Genomic DNA, 18822 nt, shown 5'->3' with positions numbered 1-18822 from the left:
AACCATGGTTATAACTTTCTCAACTGTAAGTGAGAGAGTTTATGATCAGAGAAATATTGAAACACAGCAGAGGTCATTATGCATCATCTTATCAACCAACAATGAGGAGTTATTTTTTAATCAGATATTATTGGGTTGATAGCAATGAAGCAATCTAAATTTTTAAAAAATTCAAACTACATTTCTAATTTATATTTTTATTAGTGCATTATAGTTTTGGATAATTGTGGGGTTCTTTTGACATATTCATGAATGCATATGACATAAATTTCTTCATTTCAATCTCAAGAACTACCCCCTTCCCTTATTGCCTCCCTCCCTTGAACCCCTTCTACACTGGTCTTCCTTCTATTTATTTAGTGTTTTTAGAATTATCCTTTATAGATACACATAGAGGTGCAATTCACTGTGGTACATTCATATATGTACCTGGTATAATTTGGTCTGTTTCATTGGGCAGTACCTCCCCTTTCCCAACCTCCTCCCTTCCCTCAATACTCCTCCTTTACTCCACTGATCTTGTTTTCATTTTCCTGGGGTGCCTCCTTTTTTGCCCCTATTTTGGACTAGCTTCTGCATAGGAGAGAACACATTCAGCCCTTGACTTTTTGAGTCTGGTTTATTTTATTCAGCATAATGTACCCCAGCTCCCTTCCCGTCCCAGCAAGTGCCATAATTTCATCCTTCTTCATGACTGAGTAAAACTCCACCATGTACATACACCACACTTTCTTTATCAATTCATCTATGGAACCTGGGCCATTCCATAACTTGAATATTGTGAATTGCACTGCTATAAACATTAGTGTGCATATATCACTATAGTGTGCTGGTTTTTTTCTTTTACATAAATAGGAGTAGGTTGTTTGGGTCATTTGGTTGTTCCATTCCTAGTTTTTGAGGAACCTCCACACTCCTTTCCAGAATGGCTGTACTAATTTATAGTCCCACCAGCAATGTATGAGTGAACCATTTCCTCCATATCCTCACCAGAATTGTTATTTGTATTCTTTTTGTTGTTATTTGGAATCTTGGTGATAGCTGTTCTAACTTGAGTGAGATGAAATCTCAAAGTAGTTTTGATTTACATTTCTATGATTGTTAGAGATGTTGAATATTTTTTCATATATTGGTTGGCAATTTGTATTTCTTCTTTGGAGTAATGTCTTTTTAGTTCATTGGCCCATTTATTAATTGAATTATTTTTTCTTGGTATTGAGATTTTGAGTTCTTTATATATTTTAATCTCTGACAGGACATTAAAATCAGCCAGTTAGAGATCAGGGCGACAAAGATTTTCTCCCATTCTGTACACTCTCTTTTTATTCTTTTAATTATTTACTTTGTTATGCAGAAGGTTTTTTCTTTAATTTGTAGTCATCCCACTTATTACTTCTTGGTCTTGTTTCTTGAGTTTTCTTAAGGCAACTGGTACCTCATCAACATGTTACAGTGTTGGCCCCAGGTTTTCCTCTAGCATTTGTGTTTCTGATCTAATTCCTAGGTCTTTGCTCCTCTTCAAGTTGATTTTGATGCATGAGAGATAGGGGTCTAGCTTCATTCTCCTATGTATGGATATCCAGTTTTGCCAGCACCATGAGTTAAATGGTTACCCTTTCTCCAATGTATGTTTTTTGACAACTTTTTTGAGCATCAGATTACTGTACATTTGTCAGTTCATCTGAGTATTCTATTCTATTCCAATGGTCTTCTTGTCTGTATTGATACTATCACCAGGCTGTTTTCATTACTACAGCTCTGTAGTTTAATTTGAGATCTGATTTTGTGATGCCTCCAACATCACTCTTTTGTTTAGTGTTTCTTTTTCAGAGTACTTTTAACATTTCTCTATAATCATTGACAGGTGTGGTATATACTTCTACCAGGTATCTAGTCTATGATGTAAGTCATAAAGTGCAGTTAAATAAACCATATTTCTTAAAATTTGACTCCTCCTAAGCCAAGAATAGAAGTAATACATTGGACGACATTTAAAAGGTAAACGATGCATGGCTGAGTACTTCCATCCATGAAGATGGGAAGTCATGAAGGATGGAACCCTTGGAGAAAACTGGCCCATAAAAATCTGTCCTGGTTGTGAACTAGCTACTTAATTCAGTCTTCAGGTTATGCAGTTCTCACTTTTTTGTAATGTATATATAGCCCACTATAGTCTGCATCCAAGAAATTTTACCACTCTCTTACAATATAAGGTATACTAGACTGTTTTTTAATTAATTTATTTTTTTGAAAGTGGTAAAGATACTTCCTACACTTTTTTCTTTCTTAGAGAGTAAGTTGCATGTAAGTGTGTGTGTAGTCTTTTTATGTCTTGTGTCCTTGGTCTTCTAACATTGTTCAGTTGAGTGTCTCTAAAGTATGCCAGTTGGCAGGGTGTGATTCCCATCTCCTCTGGGGCAGTAGGATAGAAACTTGGAGGACAGCCTAAGAAATTTAGTAATAACCTGTTTTACAATAAAAGAAAAAGTGCTGGGTGTATAATTCAGGCTAGAGCAATTGCCAGGCATTTAAGAGGCCCTGGCTAATTCTTGGTACTTAAAAAATAAATACTTGTATAGAGAAGAAATTGAATGATACAGAAAATAATAATGAATGTGGCAATGAGATTGGGCTTCTCACAAATGTCAGATATTAGTGAAAACAGAGACCTCAAACCTGAAAAAATTAATCATAAATATCTGAATTGAAAATATGCACAGTGTTGGAGACTGATGCTTATGTCCTTTCCCCTTGCTTTCTTTCTATTTCAAAGATGTCTGAGCAATACAGAACAACACATTCTAACATGTGTCTCAGAATTCCAGCTCATGGGACTCTCAAATGATCTAGAGCTACATCTGTCCTCTTTGGACTATTTCTGTCTATGTACCTAGTAGCAGGGCTCAAGGATCTACTCATCATCTTGGCCTTCAGCTTTGATTCCCAACTGCAAACCTACGTGTACTTCTTCCTCTTCAACCTGTCCTTAGCTGGCATCTGTGTGACCTCTACAGCAGTCCCCAAAATGATAGTGAACAGCCAAACTCACAGCAGAACCACCTCCTATGTGGGCTGCCTGACACATATGTTTGTTTTTATCAATTTTGGATGCATGGGTGATCTGCTTCTGACTGTGAGGTCCTATGACAACTTTTTGACCATCTGTCACCCCCTGCATTACTCAGTCATCAGGAATCCTCTCCTTTGTGGCTTTCTAGTTTTGGTGTCTTTTCTGGTTTGTCTCTGAATCCCAGTGGCACAATTTGATTGCATTAGAGATTACCTGCTTCAAAGATATGGAAATCACAAATTTTTATTGTGATCCCTCTCAGGTTCTTGGTCTTTCCTGTTCTGGTACCTCTACTAATAACATAGTTTGTATTTTGTTCGTGCCATATTTGGCTTTGTTTCCATCTCAGAAATCTTTTGCTCATATTATAAAATCATTTCCTCTGTTTTGAAAATCCCTTCCCCAGTGGGAAATATAAAGCCTTCTGCACCTGTGGGTCTTACCTATCAGTGTTGGCTTATTTTATGGCACAGGCTTTGGAGTGTACCTGGGCACAGATGTGTCTCATTCTTCAGGAAGAGTGCAGTGGCCTCTATGATGTACACAGCTGTCACCCCTATAGCTCAAATACTTTACAGCCTGAAGAACAGAGATATTAATAGCACCCTGAAAAGGCTTTGTAGTAGAATATTCTAACCTCATGCTTAGTGACATCCATTTGATATGTAATTTGGAAAAGCAAATATACAACATCTAGACCTATAAATCCTAATTTTTTGGTCACATTATGTTTTGTAACATATTTCATTTCTTGTTTCATATGGAATTGTGGTCATAAGGGTTGGGGGTATAGATTACTGGGGCATTTTGAAAATGTATATGAAGTGTCAGTTTTGAAAGATGAAAAGTTCTGGTGTTGGATCATGGTGATATTTTTACAATATGAGTTTAATTGATGTCACTTAACTGTGAATGGTACAAATTATAATTTTCTTTGTGTATATTTTGCCACAATTGCAAATGCAAAAAAAAAATCAGATGGGTCTTGAATAAAAAGAAAGAAAGAGAAGAAAGAGAGAAGAGGAGAGGAGGAGAGAGAAGAGAGAGAGAAGGAAGGAAGGAAGGAAGGAAGGAAGGAAGGAAGGAAAGAAAGAAAGAAAGAAAGAAAGAAAGAAAGAAAGAAAGAAAGAAAGAAAGAAAGAAAGAAAGAAAACCAGTGGCTATTATGCACCAATGTCCTCCCAAGTACAGAAAGACTCCAAAACATCTTGTCAATATTCATTTTTACTTTTCTTTCTCCATTATGTTAGGAAGTCCTGAAAATTAGATTAGCTTGTTTCAATTTGCATAGATTTAAGCTCTGTTCATTAAGCATGCACTGTTATGTATTAGTAAATGATTGACTTGTGCCTCCAGATTTGTCTGATGGTTCTAATACAGTGGACTTCATACCTGTTTTTCCTTCTCCCATGAGGAAACTCCTGTCTCAATTTGTACTCATCTCAATTCTGTGGACATTGTCTAAGCTGACATTGGAACCTGGCAGGGGAGGGACATCAGAACTTCACTCCCTTATCATGACCCAGGAGAAATGCAATGGAACTGAGTCAGTGCTGCAGGAGTTGATGGAGATGTCAGAAGCACCACTTCTTCACTATGGCATTGCCCACAATCACTGTGTCTTCAAAACACTTGGTGATTTGAATTTGTACTTCTATCCCTTTTCCATAGAACTAAAGCAGGTTGAACTGGCACATTATATATCTATGTCATGGACACCTGGGGCTACAATTCCACTTTACAGCCCCAACAAATTCATTCAAAGATCATGGCAGAGATGTCCATGGATATATAAAAAAGTGGCACAAAGATAAAGGAGCGGCCACACATTATGAATGGGACTAAGACATATTGTAGAACTCACATAACTCCAGACTCCAGTGCTTTCGGGGATTCTTTATTTGAAAAATACCAAAAGAGTCCAATATTTATTAACTTCCAGATTTACATTGGGTACCACTCCTGGAATGAAGACAGTATTGTTCTCCATGTTTCCATTAAACATATGAGCACAGAGCAGTTGGGGGATTTAACACTTCCAGTAGGTCAATGATATGAGAGTAAAATGTTTACATCCCAAAGGGCTGTCTTTAGGAGTCAAATAGAAATATTATTCAAGATGAAATTACTTGGTACTTTATCATGGAAGGATTATTACTAAACAGACTGCAGGAATATGTGAATTGTACAACCTCATAATTAGAGGGTATAGTTGATAAAGCTGTTCTCTTTAATTTGGACAACAATATACAATTTTAGTAGTAAAATTAAATATGCATCAATGTTGGAAGTCAAATAAATATCCTCCACCTACCTAAAAATGCAAATTTCACTTGTGTGATGTGGAAAGAGATGCCACAAGTTCTAAAGGACTGTTGTAATAATAAACTGAAATTTTAAATGATCTCCCTCCATTGAATTAGATGCTGTGCCTCAGTTCAAGCATTTAGTGTAAAGATATGTACTTTAAAGACACAGTTAAATCTGCATGTTGATGTAAACCAGTACATCTCAGAGTAAGAGTTTTTTGTTGTGGGATTAGAGGAAAGATGGACTTTTAATGGACTTTAAGTTTCAGTTTGGGAAAACATTCTAGAGAAGGATGGTGGTGGTGATGGTTGCAGGACCATGTGAATGTAATTCATGCCTCTGAGCTGAGCACTTGACAAGTCAAAAATGAAATTTTTTTCAATTTTCAATTTTGTAAGAAATAATAGAAATAAAAATAAAATTAATATTAAAAGAAATGAAATATCCTCAGTAGAGGACAAGTGAAAGACATCTTTGTATATTCATTTTCTCCTTCCCTCCCTCCATTCATATTGTGAAGTCCTTAGAGTTTGTGATAACATGGACAAATTTGGCTAATTATGAGCTCTCTGGACAATAATTTGAAGGTGATCAGTGTCATCAAAGCATGAACTAAATATGGTTAAATTGGTCTTGTTCTGTATGTTTTACCCAAATAAACATGGACATATAAAGAAGATAAATCATATATATAGATGTGTGAAATTGTGTAATACATACAAGCATTCTCCTAAGTAGATGGAGGGCCCAAAACTTCGGTGGACATTCATTTTCACGTCTTCTTTCAATGTAATTACTAGGAAGTCCTCAGAGATTGTGATGACATGGACCAATTTGGCTAATTATGAGCTCTGTACATTTAGCTCCCAAAGTCAAACAGTAGTCAATAAATAGCCTGTGCTGCAGCCCTTGGGCTTGATGGATCTGGTCCAGTGAGCTCCGTGGTTGCTTCTCCCCTGTCTGCATCAGGAAGCTCCTGCACAACACTGTACTCATATGACTCCCAAGAACAGAGAGCCCTGGCTGTCACTGGGCAGCTGGCATGGGAGGCTCTTCGGATCAGCACTCTGTGGTCACAACCCAGCAGAGAAGCAGCATGACCCAGTAAGTGGAGAGAGAGCCCTGTAAGTGGGACACCCCTTGGAAGGATTAATTCCTCATCATGATAACAAAGATGACAGCTTGGTAGCCAGAAGGGAGGATAATAATATGCAAAATTCCAGCTTTGGATCTGTGAAGGGTTATGCTCATGTTTCTGGTGCTGGGTTCAGAAATCTTATTCAAAATTTGCTTTCCATCTACACTGGTTTTACTTCCCCTAGAAATCTCACCCACTATTCTAGAAAAGCAGCCCTTCTATACTTTTACCAAAACACTCCAAAATGACTCTGAAGGTGACAAATGAAAGAGGATGGCCCTAACGAAGGTGGGCCCTGAGATGGTGCTCCTGTAGCAGGTTTCATTACCATGTGTTGTCTTACCTTAGTTATACGTGTCCACTTCACAGTTATGTTTACGGAAAATAAAAGATTAAATTTATGTAACATGTATTAGTTTGCTGGGTAGGAAAGATTGCATCTGTGTTTGGATTGAGCTACTCGATTGCAGACACAGGGCTTCATACCAGGAGAATCCTGACAGGGTGTCCACTCGGCAACCTCACCTGTCACTCATTTTATTTTCTGTCACTCCAAAGGGAGACCTCTTGCTCACTGTTTTCTTCCTTCACAGGGAACAGCAATAGGCGGCATCCATTATAGGAAGGATAGCTAGGGATCACAAGAAATGATTACAGAAGGTGCAGGAACACAGTAATTCAGCACAGATTTCTCTCTTGACCCCCTTGCACATTTGCCAAGCAGCTGGCGACATTCTCTTTCATGCTTGTTTGATTTTTTTTAAATCATCCCTCATTGTTCCTGTGACAGGCAGGTTGTTAGTGTCCTGAGACTCAGCATCACCATCTGATAGAATTTCTAGTTGATTCAACTGTGTTGAGTATTTATTGAACAGAAAATAGGTGTTCTTTATGGAATTAATTTGTGAGGTATGTATAAAAAGGGAAACATGAAATTTAGATGTTATTATTTATAATGAAAAGTTGTAGATATTCTTACTTATAATGACAATTTCATACCATTCAATTAAAATGTCCTGTCTCCTAAAGTAACCATTTTCCTGTTTCATGATGGGGCATTGCATTTTTGTCTCTGTACATGTATGTGTTGTGTATTTGGAGAAATAAAAGCCTCAATTCAGATTACCCAGGGCTTATGCTTTGCCTGGCACAGAGGAGGCATCAAAAACACTGTTTACTATTGAATTGCCCAATCCTTCATTCACAAAATGCCCATAGTTAGATTGTTTTCACTATACAGAGCTCTCCTCTCTGCACTTTTATACTTTTCAGGAAGGTCTTGTGAAGTCAGAGACTAGTTTAAATAGCATCTTGCTTGTGTCTATATCATGGACACTCAGATGCTTTGTTTTCATGGAATATCATTGACCTCATTCAAATGTTGAAAGATGATGGCAGATATTTTGATGGGTAGGAAACTGGGAAAAGAGAGTGAAACAGAAGGGGCAGGATTGTTTTCCTGTTTGGGATGAGACACATTTCAGTTTCCAGTATTCCAAGTTTCCAGTGGCATTTCACAAATACATTCAACAATGACGTCAACACTTCCAAAAAGGTGAAATTCTTCATTTATTAACAGAAACCCAAGGACTAAGTGTTTATTAAATTCCAGGCATCCGTTTGGTAGAGAATAATATTCTCCCTATTTCCATTTAAGCAGCATGAACACTGAGAGGTGCAGAGACCCACACACCTTCTGCATACAGCAGCAGGACAATGATAAGAGACTCAAGTGTTGATTTCCTGACTTCCATCCCAGGGCACTTCTTCTGCTGGAGAAAAATGGAAATGTTTTTCCTATAAAAATGAAATTGCTTTAGGGAACATCAAAGAGAGAACATTACTAGACAGACAGCAAGGTCAATTTGATGGTACATCTTAAGATTAAGAAGATGAAGTTTAATAACTGATTTTTATTGGGACACAAATATAGGTGATTCACACTAATATTGTACATGCATTATTATGGAAATCAAACAATAATCCTATCAACATACTACTTAGATACTTTCACTTGTATGAAATGGAGAGAGGTACAAGAATTCTGAAAGAATTCTCATACTAATAGATGTACAAATTAAATGCAGTTTATCCTTCAATACATCAGATGAAAACATTCAAGTAGATGTGTGTACTTCACAGAATCTTAAAGTCACATGTTAATGTAAACCAGTACATCGTGGGGCAATAGGCATTTTGTCCCAAACTAAATAGATGACCTTTAGGTATGTTCCCATTCTTCAGAAAACTGGTAAAGGATACATAAATCAACAATGGCATGGAGCACTGAAGGGAAATTATACCCACCAAATTCATGAGAGCAGCTGTGTCTGGGGTACAGGTGTGCAGGAGAATAGAATCATGCAGAGATACCAAGAACTCAAATATCATAGGCAGGAATTAAGATTTCTATCAAACATTAGTTCTGATACAAAGATCATCAGATTTTAATATATGTGGTGAATATTATTGACAGTAGTAATAGTTAATATTCATGGATCATACTCTAAGTGCGAAGAAGTATTCTAAGTATTCTGATATAAAAAAAATGCCAGCAATATCTTCAAGCTCTGATGCTGCTCAACTTGATTTTGGCTTGATTCAGATAATTGGAATATACATATTATATATATGTATGAAATATATATATTAACTACTGATACTGAGAATCACTAGTTATTTTGTTTAGAAAATTATTTTTAAAAACTTTCTTACAACAACCATAGGAGGTGGGCAATTCTTATTCCCATTTTATAGATGATGAAACAGCCTGTTGTGTTTACTTTCCTTCTTATTCCTTAATCTTTTGCATTTTCCCAGTTAAATCTTAGTGAGATGTGACAATGTAATGAACCCACGTTTCTTCACATAGCTGAAGGAAGGGAAATTGCAATCCATGCTTCAGGAGAGATTGATGTGAAAGTCAATTAAGAAGGTCAGGACTCAAATGTGAGCCTGGGGCCTTTCCTTGGTGCTGAATTCCTAAACTATGAATGTGATAGATAATGATCAGAAAAACAATGAAGCAGTATCAGCAGGTTAGGTGGAGTAAAGAGTCAAGAAAAAGAAAAAGGCGGAAGGCTGCCTTATATATCATTTTTTAAACTGATGTTGTGTGAAGTTAAGCTTTTGAAAAAAACTTTAGTTGTAGATGGACACAATGTGATTACTTATTATTTATTTATTTATTTTTATGTGATGCTGAGGATGGAACCCAGTGCCTCACATGTGTGAGGCAAGAGCTCTACCACTGAGCTTCAGCCCCAACCCTGAAGTTAAACTTTATGAAGACATTTCTTATCAATATTTTTTTAATAATTGAAAGGTAACTTGTGTGCTAATGTCACATTTGTTGTCACTGACACCATTGATGATATGCATTCAACCAAATCTGATTTATCAAAATTCGAATCCAGACAAATATAAGGATATTTGTTTTATATTACATGATTTTTAAAGGACAAAGTTAAATACACAAAGGAAAGAAGAGAGATGATCAAAGAATGATGAAATTCATAGAAGATAATGAAACCACAACAATGTTTTCTGAGTGTAAACCATTAACTTTTCTGTACTTATCAGTTAATATAATTCTTGCACAGTGTTTTAATCTTGTTAAGTCAAAGGATTTTGTATCGAGGCCTTAGTACAAAATAAGGCACTCTGCACTGCTTCTTAATGTCCTTTTATGACAATATATTTTTTACGATGAAGAAGGTTATTACTTATTCTATTGTTTTTCCTAAAGGAGTTGGCTATATTTTATTGTGATCATACAATGTTCTCTTTAATTCTTCTTATTTTACAACAAGGTCAGTAGAATATCTTGAAAGTTGGCATAGAGAGAAATAGGCAAATAACAGAAAGCAATAATGGAAAAGTCTAGAAAGATTGGGTTTTTCACAACTGAGAAGTATTGTTGATGGTCTGTGGACCTTGAGTGTGACTACTTTACATACAAATACTTGAATTGGAAGCCTTTAGAATGTAGATTCCCCTTTATGTATTTCATTTCTCCCATTCTCTCTTGTTTTTCAAAAGTTGTCCTGGAAATATTGAACTACAAAACATAACACGTGTCTCAGAATTCCATCTCCTGGGACTCTCAGAGGACCCAGCCCTGATACCCATCCTCTTTGGACTATTCCTGACCATGTACCTGGTCACGATGCTTGGGAACCTGCTCATCATCCTGGCTGTCAGCTCTGACTCCCACCTCCACACCCCCATGTACTTCTTCCTCTCCAACCTGTCCCTGGCTGACATTGGTTTCATCTCCACCACAGTCCCAAAGATGATTGTGAACCTCCTAAATCATAGCAGAGTCATCTCCTATGGGGGTTGCCTGACACAGATGTCTGTTTTCATCATTTTTGGATGCATGGATGATCTGCTGCTGACCATGATGGCCTATGACCACTTTGTGGCCATCTGTCACCCCTTGCATTACTCAGTCATCATGAACCCTCGCCTATGTGGCTTCCTACTTTTGCTGTCTCTTTTAATTAGCCTTTTGGACTCCCAACTGCAAAATTTGAGTGTCTTAAACTTTTCCTACTTCAAGGATATAGAAATTTCCAATTTCTTCTGTGACCCTTCTCAACTCCTTAATCTTACATGTCCTGAAACTTTCTCCAGTACCATTGTCAAGTGCTTTGTTTTTGCCATATTTGGTTTTATTCCCATTTCAGGGATCTTTTTCTCTTATTACAAAATTATTTCCTCTATTCTGAGAATCCCATCCTCAAGTGGGAAGTACAAAGCCTTCTCCACCTGTGGGTCTCACCTGGCAGTTGTCTGTGTATTTTATGGAACTGGCCTTGGAGTGTACCTGGGTTCAGCTGTGTCACATTCTCCCAGAACAGGTGCAGTGGCCTCAGTGATGTACACAGTAGTCACACCCATGCTGAACCCCTTCATCTACAGCTTATGGAATAAGGACTTAAAAAACTCCCTGAGGAGGCTGTGCAGCAGATTGTTCTGATCGCAGGATCTGTGGCATCCAGCTATAGGGTATGTTGAAAAAATGCGGCAAAATTAAACATGTAGTCTGGTCAAGTCTGCTTCCTTAGTAACATAGTTTGTGTAGTTTAATGCCTTTAATTTCTCATCTTGTTTCATAGTGAAATGGTGGTGGTACCTGAGCATTGGGGAGGGAGAAATGGGGAGCTCTTAAAAAGAATAAAAACAACTCAGCTTGGGAACATAAAAAATTTCTGGAGAAAGATGTTGGTGATAATTGCAGAACAATGTGAAAGTAATTAATGTTACTAAGCTGTGAACTTGACAACAGTGAAAATGTAAGTTATTAAAATTTAAATTGTACAATAATAACAATGGAAATATAAAATAAATGATTCTTCAAAGAAACGAACAGAGTGAATAACACAAATGAGTTTCCTCTTCCATAGAGGTAAAGCTGAGAAACATTTGTTCACATACATTTCCTCCTCTTGCTCCTACTCTTGCCAAGTCCCTATATATTGGAATTTTATAGATCAAATTGGCTCCTTATGAGCTCTGTGTATTGAACCTCCCAGGTCATCATTGTCAATAAAGGTCTGTTTCTCCAGTGCTTCAAATGAAGGTCTCAGGTCCAGTAGAATCCAATAGGACAAACATGCATTTTGGGTAGCCAGATGGAAGAATAATATGCCAAATTTCACTTATGAGGATTGTGGGTTTATATATGTGGGTAAATACATGTATGTGGTGGTAGACATCTCTGTCAATGTTTGGTATCCTCACCCACTGGGTCTACTTCCCATACACTATCACCCAGAATAGCAGGAAATATGTCCCTTTAGACTGTTTTCTAAGTACTCCAAAAGGTTCATGAAAGTGTTGATGGTGATGAAGAGGAGGATGGTACCTATCATATCTCAAGTCCTTATTGAGAGATTCCTGAGTGCCAGGCTCTGAGCTATGAGTTCTCCTTAGATTGTTTGAATTCATCTGCAAAGTCTTCCACATGATGTAAGTGCCACAGTAATTTATTTTAAGGAACACAAAGGAGCCCAGCATTTTTAGGTAACTTGTGTTAGTTGTGTAGGTTGAATAAGCTTAACCCATGTTCGAACTGAGCTGTCTGAGTAGAGACAGAGGACATCTGAAGGGACAGTCCTGGCAGGTTGTCTCCTTCATCACCCATCCATCCATTTCACTTTCCTGTCACTGTTAGTCACTGTGCACTTCCCTTGGGGGTTTCTGGCAGATTGCAAAGTCAAACAGTGGGCCATATATACTGTCCCAATTCAGGAAGAATGACTGAGATCAGGGACAATTTCAGATGAAGAGAAAGTACACCATCACTCAGCACTGACTTCTCTCCTTCCCCCACTCATCTCCGCCTCAGTCCCAAAGATGATTGTGAACATCCTAACTTATAAAGGTTAATTGGGGTACAGCTACAAGGGTTAAGGGGAAAGCTAGTAAAGAGGCAAGCACACAGGATGGTGAAGAGCAAGAAGTGACTTCCATGGGAAAGCCAGTCCAGTTTTATTATCTATTCCAGGGTCACATCAAGTTACCTAGGTTACATAGAACAGTTGGCTTTGCGCATGTGCAGGTCACAAAACTTGCTTGCTTCTCGGAGTCCACTACTGCCAAATGTTATTATAATAAGATAATATCTCCAGGCCTCAAAGACAGAGGAGTTGCAGAGCATTTCCAAGCCATTCTAACAGAGCACTTTTTGTCCTGAGTAGTTGCTCAACTCGCAGGACTTTCGCTCTTCTGTACATTGACTGACCTGAAATTCCTACAACTCCCCCTTTTGGTTTTGTATGGCCTTTTGAATAGACATGACTTGTCTTCTGTTTAAGGAAGGTGGAAGGAGAAAGCAAGGCAAACATTGGCAGAAACAAGCATATCATAATAAAGCAAGTATCAATAAACATCCTCCAATAAAAGCTGTTTGAACCATGTATAATTTGGTAACCCTGAGGTTAACCAATCTAATAAATCTCAACCTCCATCATCTTGTTCTTTTTTACAATGTCTTTAGGATTATCCAATTCTCTTTGAATGGGGTTACTATTATCAGTTAAATTGAAACAACACATATTATTAAATTTTTGGCATCCCTTATAATGTAGCAACAGCAAATAATCAATAGAAGCCCTATTATCAAGAATTTCTGTTAGGTACAGGGGCACCACCAACATGGTTACAATAACATAGGAATAACACAATAATAGTCAGCATAGTTGTGAAATTTTGGGTAAGTTTGGAAAACAGAGCTGTAATAAAATTTTCTGAGGTACATTCTAAACCTATCTGGGCTAGCAGTTGTTGAGCAAATGTTATCAAACTATTTATGTCCCCCCAAGTCACTAGATGATTAGAAGACTGAGAATCTTTTAGGCCTCTTGTTCTTGCTGGAGGTTCCTTCTTTGAATCAGGGTCCTCTTTATCCAGGGTCAAATGGAATTTAGGAATCGGATTGTGAAGTCCTCAATGCCAGCTCATGATGATTGACAGGTCTCACACACCTGGCAGGAATCCAGACATGACCTATAGAAGTATAACAACAGTATATCCCTTCACCCATGTAATTAAAGGTGTAGGGTCCTGCCAAGCAGGATTTGGTGGGACTTGGTATTTTACATAGATCTTTGGTAGTGGTTCCTTCAGGGTACAGTGCCTGTCCAAGGCAGAGAACCAGATATGTGTATTATCGTCATACTGTATATTAAGAGCATTTATTGTGAAAAAGGCAATATTGCAAGCATTATTAACATGAGTAAGGCTAGGTCCCCTTTTGTGTTGTTGTTTTTAAAGGCATATTTCAAGTGTGTGACATGCATGTTCAACTAAGGCCTGTCCAGTAGGATTGTGAGAAATTCCATGGGTTAGAATTATATTCCATTGATTAAAAAACTGAGCAAAGGCACTAGAAGTATAAACAGGGACATTGTCAGTTTTTCAATGATGAGATTTACCCATGGTGGCAATGCAAAGGAGCACATGAGAGATACAGAGAGAGAGACTTTCTCTGTACCATGTGCACTGGCCCATATAGGGCCTGAGGACGTATCTATGGTAACATGTAAGAAGGAATGGGGTGGAAGGGAGGAAAATGAGTCACATCTATCTGCCAAAGGACATTAGAGTATAAACCTCGAGGGTTTACAGTTTCCCAAATAGGGGAAGGGAGGACGTGCAATGAGAGCAGTTATTAATGATGAAATGGGCCTGTTGAGAGGAAATAGAAAAGTTTTCCATTAAGGAATGAGCATTTTGATGAAAACACTGTGTGATTCCATGGCATCTGAAAAGAGAGGATGAAGTGATTTCATAGCAGCATCAGCTTGAGCATTTCCTTCAGTGAGTGGTCCAGGAATCTTAGTGTGACTGTGTATGTGAGCAAGAAATACTGGAGTCATACGATCCTGTAAAAGAGATTGAAGAGCAATAAACAGGGATAGCAGATTAGAGTTCAAATGAGGGGACAAGACTGCAGAGGAATTATGAGGCATCAGTTTGGCTATATACTGAGAATCTGTGATGATGTTTAAGGCAGGGGGAGACATATGAAGAGCCAAAATAATCACAGCAAATTCTGCTCACTGAGGAGAATTATCTGTGTAATTATCAGTCCATTTTTTTAATCAGTGAATATAGATACCATACCCCATTGTTTTCCTCTGTCAGTATAGACAGTAATCCTGCTGGAAAGTGGAATGGATGAGTTTATAGAACAAGGAGAATGAGAGACTTGACACAACGAGGAAAGGCATTCATCCGGAGGTACACGGAAAGCAATAGGAGCTAAAAAATCAGTTAAGACAGCTTAATAATATGAAGAAAACAGTAAATACGGTCAATGTAAAGTCTTCCATAAGTAAGATAATGTACATGAATATCTGTTCCTTTAAGAGATAAAATATGATTGCAACCATGTGAGAGCAATTGAGCATACATATTAGCATAAGGAAGAACATTTCTTCCTGAAAATTGAGGAGAACATAACCACTGTATTATACAAAATTTTGATTATAAATGGCAACAACTGCAGCAAAGGCATAAGGCTTTCCCAGAAAGATTATTAGAGATAAGGGAACATTGAGTGTTGGGATTCTGTCTGTAAGAACTGTAGCTAACTTCTCATTAACATGATGAAGAGCTGTAGTCAGTGCAGGAATTAACTGGAAAAAACTGGTGGGATTATGTTGTTTTTTAACAGCTGAAAAAAAGGCGACAACATATCAGAAAAGAAATATATAGTCAAGCCCAATTCAAATGTCCTAAAAATTGCTCTAAATGAATGAAGGAAAATTTAGAAGGAAGAGTCAGTTTTGGAATATGAGGAATGGAATAACATTGGAGTATCTTATGTCCTAATTAGCTAATAGGGAGTTGTCATTGAATTTTTTCTGAGGCCACATGGAAGCCAGATTGTAATAGAATGTGTTGTAATTTAGTTAAAGTATCTTCTGTAAGTATTGGCCCAGTAATCAAAATATCATCCATATAATGATAACCAAGAATATGTGGGAATAATTTTCAGAAAGTCTGAAGAGCCTTATCTACAAAATTTTGACATAATGTAGGGTTATTTAACATACCTTGAGGAAGAACTTTCCCCTGATATCTATCAGCAGGCTTATGATGGTTGAAAACATGAACTGTGAAAGCAAATTTTTCTCGATCATCAGGAAAGAAAGGAATAGTAAAGAAAACAATCTGTTAAGTCTATTACATATAAGAAAAAATCTTGAGAGATTAAATTAGGGTTAGGCAATCCACACTAAAGTGGGCCCATAGGTTGTATACATTTATTAATTGCTCTTAAATCTTGTAATAATCTCCATTTCCCTGATTTCTTCATTATGATAAAAATGTGTGTATTCCATGAACTGGTAGAAGGTTTAATATGGCCCAATTGTAACTGTTCTTCACTGAGGGCCTCTGTGGCTGCCACCTTCTCCTTAGACAATGGCCATCGTTCTACCCAGACAGGAGTGGTGACCTTCCATTTTAATGGTAAGGTGGTCAATTCCACAGAGGGCCCTATAAAAAAGGTGACTCCATAGACATTTGTGATTTGAGTAAGATGCCTCTGCCCCATATAGGAAAGGGAAATGCCATAATGTGTGTTTGAATGTGAGGAATAACTTGTTGTGGGTTGGAAGGGTGGAGCATCGCAACCATAGGGAGCTTTTAGATAACCCTGTGATTGACAGTCCATTTAAACAAAGGGATAATTTTTATCTGTTTTCAGTAATAGGTTAACATGCTCCTATAATAGTGAAACCAAATCCTGCATTCCCTCTTTCATTTAGAGTTTGTTGGGCAGAAATATAAGGAATGACAATTAATTGAGCTATGGAGGATCCTTTGGGAGATTTAAGGGCACGTGAGACCAAAATTTAATGTATATTACACCAGTAATAACCCTCAAATTATAATTATGTATCAGTGATAACTCTGATTATTAAATCAAAGGATTTAGTTTCAAATGTTCATTCCCAGAATATATAAGTAACTTGATATTACAAACTACGTGACCTTAAGAGTGATAGAAAACATGTTTAACTTTCACATATACAGTGTTGTGATTATAAAATCACTTAATTGAAAAGCTCTTTCAGAAGATATAATAAAATGTACTGATCAGAACCATATTTAGTCCATATTAATGGATAAAGGAAAGCTAATGCATCATCCAATATGTGGACTTTCCAATCTTAATTTGATTTTCATCATTAGCTGGAAATTATTAGCTGAGTGAATTGGAACAAAGTTTTGAACTCTTGGAACATCAAATTTTCATTTTTAATGGTACTTAGTTGAAGGAACTCAAGGATGAAGCAGATAATGTACACACCTGGTAGGGAAATAGTGAACACAAATATCATCAACTACACTAATGCTGATGATTGACATCCAGTCGTGCCTTATCCTGAATGATGGACAGGCCATTGTACTTTTATGTTTACACAATGATTCCTTCTTTAGATCAACAGCAGGTAATTTAAATCATTTATTTTTGCACTCAAATGTTAACTCAGTAAGGGCCAAGATTAGCACATCTCTTATCTCTCATCTATCTATACACACAAGAACCCTACTGCTTCCTTTCCTCTGGAGAACTTTGAATTATACAGAAGGTGAACAATCTGTTTAACAATATGCAAAACACAGATGAGTCTATCTCTGCCATTACTCTGCTAGGCTTCCAGTCTTTGGAAAGAGTCCTGCTTCCCTTTTTCACTGGTTCCATATTCAATGTGCATTGGAGAAATCATTTACTGTTTTCCAAGAAAAGGTAGAGACAATCTGAGATCCATACATCCAGTAACTTCTTTCCTTGCCAGAAGTCAAAACCAAATAAAGAGATCTCTAAGCACTTGTCAGAGATAAAATATAAGGTTTGTTTGTGTTTTATCAGGACTGTTAAAGGATCTAGATTTCTGAGTATTTGCAAGATAAAGAATCATGAAATGAGGACTGAGATTGAAAAAGTTCTACAAATAATTAATTGTAAAAATGTGAGGGCAGAAATTTATGTGCATCAAAGAGTCTGAAGTCAGGGTCATTTTTCTTCCTGTGAGGAAAATTAAGAAGAGCACAAACCAAATGACTCATTTACTGCACAAACATAGCTCTTCTTAGTTTCATTCAACATGTTCTTTAAATTACATCATGATGGGGATCCTAGTGTCTGATCCAATTTATTCACTTTGAAATAACTGTTATTTAATATTAAAATTTGGTGCCATCAAAATGTATTCAAAGTTCTTTATATCAAGCATTTCCCCAACTAATCCAGCTCTGAACTCCTCCTACTTGATTTCATGCTCCTGGCAAATTTGATTTCAAAATATTTTCATGCACAGGTAAACAGCATCCTCTCTTACATATCCAACTCAATGGTTCATGAATTCAGGTTTAAATATGTCCTCAATGTCACATTGATGACTGAACATGTCACCGTGAGCCATGAGGGCCTCATGGGTAGAACGTGGGAGGTTTCCAAGATCATAATTCCCATGCAGTCTATTTTATCAACTTCGAAAATGGCAGTATAAATGTAAATCTTATTGACAACTTCACTAGGTGAGAACACAGGTGCCTGTCCACTGGCTTGCATTCTGGAGTGAGAGGAGCACCTTCTCAAAGTGTCCAAATCAGAAGCCACTGGTTGTACTTGCTGTGACAGGGAACAGAATGACTTCAGCTCATTGTGATGTGTGAGACTCTGTGGCTGGAAGAGAACCAGGGTGGATGTTTTTGACTCCAGGTGCAGGAGCAGCATAATGGAGTGGGTAGAAATATCCAGTATGGAGGGGAGGTAGGT

The 18822-nt window shown here is 37.4% G+C and overlaps 1 protein-coding gene across 1 annotated transcript; it reads left to right on the top strand.

Annotated features, from left to right (window-relative positions):
* Nucleotides 1-10515: 10515 nt before the first annotated feature.
* LOC124969306 (olfactory receptor 7E24-like) lies at nucleotides 10516-11502 on the top strand. The gene has a single exon (XM_047532202.1). It carries the CDS (start codon nucleotides 10672-10674, stop codon nucleotides 11500-11502), a length of 831 nt encoding a protein of 276 aa, XP_047388158.1. The 5' UTR covers nucleotides 10516-10671.
* The last annotated feature ends 7320 nt before the right edge of the window (nucleotides 11503-18822 follow it).

The sequence above is a fragment of the Sciurus carolinensis genome, chromosome 17 (assembly GCF_902686445.1).
Source record: "Sciurus carolinensis chromosome 17, mSciCar1.2, whole genome shotgun sequence".
Lineage (NCBI taxonomy): Eukaryota > Metazoa > Chordata > Mammalia > Rodentia > Sciuridae > Sciurus > Sciurus carolinensis.
This window is presented reverse-complemented; position numbering and strand designations above follow the sequence as displayed.